General features: G+C 48.5%; 1 protein-coding gene and 1 long non-coding RNA gene across 2 annotated transcripts; one reads left to right on the top strand and one right to left on the bottom strand.

Annotated features, from left to right (window-relative positions):
* Positions 1-624: 624 nt before the first annotated feature.
* Positions 625-1,970, bottom strand: ISG15 (ISG15 ubiquitin like modifier). The gene is made up of 2 exons (XM_082379653.1): positions 1,869-1,970; positions 625-1,385 (listed from the first exon to the last, which is right to left on the bottom strand). The coding sequence occupies exons 1-2, from the start codon at positions 1,869-1,871 to the stop codon at positions 786-788; spliced, it is 603 nt and encodes a 200-aa protein (XP_082235779.1). The 5' UTR covers positions 1,872-1,970; the 3' UTR covers positions 625-785.
* Positions 1,971-2,045: 75 nt separating this feature from the next.
* Positions 2,046-6,023, top strand: LOC309623121. The gene is made up of 2 exons (XR_014241263.1): positions 2,046-2,112; positions 3,347-6,023. It is a non-coding gene; the product is annotated as an uncharacterized lncRNA (long non-coding RNA).
* The last annotated feature ends 478 nt before the right edge of the window (positions 6,024-6,501 follow it).

The raw sequence follows: 6,501 nt of genomic DNA on the forward strand, positions 1-6,501 counted from the left end.
CTGAGGACTGAGTGTCCCCAGAGTCATGGACTTTGGCCCAGAGAGGTGTACGTTCTGTGCCCCCCCACCCCCGCACCCGTGTCCAAGGCTGACTCAGCCTGGCTCCCGAGTGGCTCATGGGGAAAGCTGGCACAGAAAGATGCATCCAGTGTGGAAGTGGCTGTCGTTTTGCCAAATTAGGTGCCCCCTATCTGGGACAAACTCTTCCACAGGGATGGGAGGAACCCCCATCCCAGGTACCCCCTCACCTACTGGCTGTGGCCCCTCCCTGAAGTGAACCTTGAAGGAGGGTGTATTTGCTGATTCAGCAGCCCGCCCTGATGGTGATGTGTGTGCCCAAGGCCTTGTCACCACTTTTCCGCAGACCAATGCAGGCTGGACAGTGTAGGCTGATGGTTCCTGGAGGGCCAAGAGGCCCCCAGCCCCCAGCTGGTGTGGGGAAGCCTCCCTCACAACTGGCCCAGGCAGGCCCTACAGACTCACCGCTTCCAGGGACACTCGCCTTGTGGCCTTTGGGACCTCGCCAGGCCTTCCCCTCCCCGTGCTATCTGCTGACCCAGATGTGAGGGGTGGGGACCAGTTGTGCAGGCAGGGGCTGACCATGGCTCAATGTGAAGACAGGGATAGGCTCCAGCAGATATGCCTCTTTTTATTTCTCTAGAAGTTAATTTCCACATCTTCAGTTTCTCGGGGGGCGGGGGGAGGTCACCATTTTGATCCCACTAGGCTTGTCCCTTAACTTAGCCACCCTAGCCTGCGGATCCCCCCAGCGACCCTGGGTCCCCTCATACCACTCCCTCCTCCACCCCTCCCCCAATCTCTCCGGAAGGGTGCAGACTGGTGCTACAGAGGGTGCTACAACTGTATTCCTGGTGCTCAGTGGGGCGCCCTCCCCGCGGCCCTCCTGGCCCTGCCCCGCCCCCCCGCAGGCGCAGATTCATGAACACGGTGCACAGGGTTGTGAGGCCGTACTCCCCCAGCTGGCACTTGTCCTCCATGGGCTTCCCCTCGAAAGTCAGCCAGAACTGGTCGGCTTGCACGTGCTCCTTTTGGCACACTTGCTGCTTGAGCTCGGCCACCCTCTGCGTCAGCTGGACCACGTAGGTGCTGCTGCGACCCTTGTCATTCCTCACCAGGATGCTCAGGGGGTCTTTGCAGCTCTGCACCATCAGCAGGACGGTGCTGTCGGGGCCCAGGCCCTGGCAGACCAGGGGCACCCCGTCCTGCAGCACCTCGCGAGTGTCCTGGTGGGCCAGGTGCTGCTGGAAGGCGGGCACGCCGATCTGCTGGGCGATCTGCTGCTTCAGCTCGGATGCCAGCATGGAGTCCCTCAGGGGCACCAGGATCTCCTGGCCCCCTAGCATCTTCACCTTCAGGTTCCTACCCTGTGGGCATCACACAGGCTCAGAGACCCTGGCACCAGTTCTGGGACCACTGCACGCGTGACATTGGCAGTGGGGCACGCTGTTAGACCCCGGGGATGCTGCTCCCTCCTCTCCAGCCTCCCCACCCACCAGGAGGGGGACGCCAGGTGCTGGAGAGCGCATGCGGGCATTTCTAGAAGAATAGCCACCACCCACCCATTCTAGAAGAATAGCCACCACCCCCACATGTTGCCTCCCTTCACCTGCTAAGATGCCTCCCTGTGCTGATCCCAAGGGATCTCAGGGTTGGCCACTGGGCAGAACCCACCTCTGAGGACCCAGACCCTGCTGTCAGAAGGAGCCCTGTCCTTCCCCCCACGCTTAAGAACCTGGGGGTTCTGAGCAGCTCTGCCTGCCTTGCACATGTAGGTGTTCCGCCCCTAGGAGATGCCACCAGGGGAAGGGGTACGAGCCCACCTGCCCCACGTGTCAAACCCGCCTCACCATGGCTGTGGGCTCTGGCGCCAGGTCCTCCGCAAGCACTGGTTGGCTGCCTCTTGGCTCTCAGCTCTTCTCCAGCCCTGGCAGCTCAGCCCTTTTAAAGCCTGAGCAACCACGTCAGAGGGCGGTGTCGGGGAGCCAGCCGCACAGTAGCCGAATTCAGCTTCAGTTTCGGTTTCCTTTTCCCAAGGCGGGCCCTGGAGTGAATAGCAGAAACAAAACAGAATGACAATGACAAGAAAGTGAGGTAGGTGTGGGCTGGGGCTTTCCACCTGGCCGGCGGGGCCTGGGGACTGTGACAGCATCCCCACCTCCAGGGGTGTGTGTTCAGAAACCCCCTGCATGTCCAACACCTCGGGTCCTTTGCAAGACACACACACATCATAACATGAGCTAACAATTGGAAACTTTCACTTTCCATTTACCAATCTGCAAAATTAGTAAACTCGGAAATCATTGCCAGCGTTAATTCAGAAATAACATAAAATAGTGACAATCTAAACTGCCCAGAGATAACCACCATTTGTTTATGACAATATTTGTTCAGATTGCTTTTTAATTAATTAATCAATCAATCAATTAATTAATGGCTGCTTGGGTCTTCGTTGCTGTGCACGGGCTTTCTCTAGTTGCAGTGAGTGGGGGTTACTCTTTGTTGCGGTGCGTAGGCTTCTCATTGCAGTGGCTTCTCTTGTTGCGGACCACGGGCTCTAGGCGTGCGGGCTTCAGTAGTTCCGGCATGCGGGCTCAGTAGTTGTGGCACACGGGCTTAGTTGCTCCTCAGCACGTGGGATCTTCCTGGACCAGGGGTTGAACCCGCGTCCCCTGCATTGGCGGGTGGATTCTTAACCACTGTGCCACCACGGAAGTCTCTGTCCCGATTGTTTTAATGAAAGAGATGTATCTTATTTTCTACAAAAATGAACTCCTGGACACTATTGACAAAGTGAAAAAAACTGTATACAAAATGGTAGAAAATATTTGCAAATCACATGTCCGATAAGGGTCTAGTATCCATAATATATAAGGAACTTTTACAACTCAACAACAAAAAGATAAACAACTCAACTAAAAGTTGGGCAAAAGACTTAAACAGACATTTTAAAATAGAATATATATATAAATGGCCAACAACCACATGAAAAGATGCTCAACATCATTGGTCACTAGAGAAATGCAAATCAAAACCACAGTGAGATACTATGTCACACCTGTTAGCACAACTATAATAATAATAATTAAAAAGGGAATAATAACAAGTGTTGGTGAAGATGTAGAAAAAATGGAACCCTCATACATTGCTGATGGGAATGTGAAATGGTGCAGTCACTGTGGAAAACAGTCTAGTTATTCCTCAAAAGGTTAAACAGAATTTTCACGTGACCCAGTAATTCCACTCCTAGGGATATGCCCGAGAGAACTGAAAACAGGTGTTCAGAGAAATGCTTGCACACAAATGTTAACAGTAGCTCTATTCACAGGAGATGAATGGTAGAAACTGGGGGAGCAACCAAACCCATCAGCAGGTGGATGCATAGACAAAGTGTGGTCCATCCTTGTAATGGAATATTACTCAGTCGTAAAAAGGAATGAAGCACTGACGCAGGCTACAATGTGAATGAACCTTGAAAACATGGTGCTCAGTGAAAGAAGCCAGACACAAAAGGTCACATATTGTGTGATTCTACTGATACGAAATGTCCACAAGGGACTTCCCTGGTGGTGCAGTGGTTAAGAATCCACCTGCCAATGCGGGGGACATGGGTTTGAGCCCTGTTCCGGGGAAGATCCCACGTGCCAAGGGGCAGCTAAGCCCGTGCACCACAACTACTGAGCCTGCGTGCCACAACTACTGAGCCCACGTGCCTAGAGCCAGTACTCTGCAACAAGAGAAGCCACCACAATGAGGAGCCCACGCACTGCAACAAAGAGTAGCCCCCGCTCGCCGCAACTAGAGAAAAATCCTACGTGTAGCAACAACGACACAACGCAGCCAAAAAAAAGGTAAAGAAAAAAATAATTAAAAAAAAAAAAAAAAAAAAAGAAATGTCCTCAATAAGCAAGTCCATAGAGACTGAAAATAGATTAGTGATTGCCAGGGGCTGGGGGGCAGGGGGCATGGGGAGTGACAGCTTCATGGAGACAAGGCCTCCTTTGGGAATGATAAAATGTTTTGGAACTAGATAGAGGTGATGGTTGTACTAAATATACTAAATGCCATTGAATTATGTACCTTAAAATGGTTAAGTTTATGTTACATGAACTTCACCTCAATAAAAAAGAAAACTGAAAAAAAAGAAACCCTCATGCTACTCTCACCATTTTGTAAACTGCTTTATTCACAAGTATATCACAAACATTTTTCCATATGAATAGATACTTTTATGCAAGTTGTTTTCATGGCTGCATATGTTGCCCATAGTTTCATGAGTCCATTATAGAATAGAGTGTAATTTAGTTAACCAATCCCATATTGTTGAATATGTAGGTTATTCCCACAAACAGCACATCACAGCCATATGTTAGCTAAAGTAAAAATAAATACTTAGGTAATTCCCTGGAGGTCCACTGGTTAGTACTTCAGGCTTCCACTGCAGGGGGAATGGATTCAACCCCTGGTCAGAGAATTAAGATCTCACATGCTGGGCTTCCCTGGTGGCGCAGTCGTTGAGAATCTGCCTGCCAATGCAGGGGACACGGGTTCGAGCCCTGGTCTGGGAAGATCCCACGTGCCGCGGAGCAGCTGGGCCCGTGAGCCACCATTACTGAGCCTGCGCGTCTGGAGCCTGTGCTCCGCAACAAGAGAGGCCGCGACAGTGAGAGGCCCGCGCACCGCGATGAAGAGTGGCCCCCGCTTGCCACAACTAGAGAAAGCCCTCACACAGAAACGAAGATCCAACACAGCCATAAATAAATAAATAAACAAATACTTAAAAAAAAAAAAAAAGAACTCACATGCTGCATGGCACAGCAAAAATAAATAAGTAAATAAATAAATAAAATAAAAATAAATACTTAAAAATAAATACTTTTAAATACATTAAAAATCAAATAAATAAATTTTTAAATAAATAAGTAAAAGAATGGAAAAAACAAATTGTTTTGCATATGAATTGATCATTCCACCTCCCCTCCCCCAAAATAATCTCATATGGCACCAAAGTTGTTAACATGCACAAAACAGTTTAAAAAATTGTTTCTTTATATTATTTTAAGTTTCTATCTTGACTCATTCCTTGCATAAATAATATTAGTATTATAAAAAGAAAACCAGAAACATAACAAAGAATACAGAATGTGAAAATCTCTCCATCTCCTTCAGATGACCATTATTTTGTTTTTGTTTCTGTTTTTGGCCATGCTGTGTAGCATGTGGGATCTTAGTTTCCTGACCAGGGATTGAACCCATGTCCCCTGCATTGGGAGCCAGGAGTCTTAACCACTGGACCGCCAGGGAAGTCCCCAGATGACCATTATTAAACATGGCACAAAGATACAACAATTTAAAATTTTTTAAAAAGAAATTAAAAATTAAAAAATTTTAAAAATTTAAAAAGAGAAAACAAAAACATGGCATATATGTCTCCTGATTTCTTAATACTGACATACAGTAATAGAATCTTTATTTTCTTTTAGTTACTTCATTGAATGTCACCTGCTTTTGACAAGAGGAACTAAACACAAAGGCTTTAGGCAGGCAAAGTGATAGCACCTGGAAGCACGTGTCTCCGTGTCTTGGTGGCTTTTAAATCACCACAAACTGGTGGCTTAAAACAACAGAAATTTATTCCCTCACAGTTCTACAGAGCAGAGGTCTGAAATCCAGGGTGACTAAATGACCAGGGTTGTCAGCCCTGTTAAAAATAATCTGGGGGGGGCTTCCCTGGTGGCGCAGTGGTTGAGAATCTGCCTGCCAATGCGGGGGACACGGGTTTGAGCCCTGGTCCGGGAGGGTCCCGCGTGCGCGCGGAGCGGCTGGGCCCGTGGGCCACAACTGCTGAGCCTGGGCGTCTGGAGCCTGTGCTCCGCAACAAGAGAGGCCGCGATAGTGAGATGCCTGCGCACCGCGATGAAGAGTGGCCCCCGCTTGCCGCAACTGGAGAAAGCCCTCGCACAGAAACGAGGACCCAACACAGCCAAAAATAGATAAATAAATAAATTTATAAAAACAAAAAAACCCTTCTATTAAAAAAAAAAATACACAGGGTAAAATTAAAAATAATAATAATAATAATAATAATAATAATCTGGGGGGCTTCCCTGGTGGCGCAGTGGTTGAGAATTTGCCTGCCAGTGCAGGAGACACGGGTTCGAGCCCTGGTCTGGGAAGATCCCACATGCCACGGAGCAACTAGGCCCGTGAGCCACCATTACTGAGCCTGCGCGTCTGGAGCCTGTGCTCCGCAACAAGAGAGGCCGCGATAGTGAGAGGCCCACGCACCGTGATGAAGAGTGGCCCCCGCTTGCCGCCACTAGAGAAAGCCCTCGCACAGAAACGAAGACCCAACACAGCCATAAATAAATAAATAAATAAATAAATTAAAAAATTAAAAAAAAAAAAATAATCTGATTTTATGTGGCTTACAGAAGACATGAATCATCTGAAATATAAGGATATGGGAAACTGAAAGTAAAA

The sequence above is a fragment of the Balaenoptera borealis genome, assembly GCF_965194805.1.
Source record: "Balaenoptera borealis genome assembly, chromosome: 1".
Lineage (NCBI taxonomy): Eukaryota > Metazoa > Chordata > Mammalia > Artiodactyla > Balaenopteridae > Balaenoptera > Balaenoptera borealis.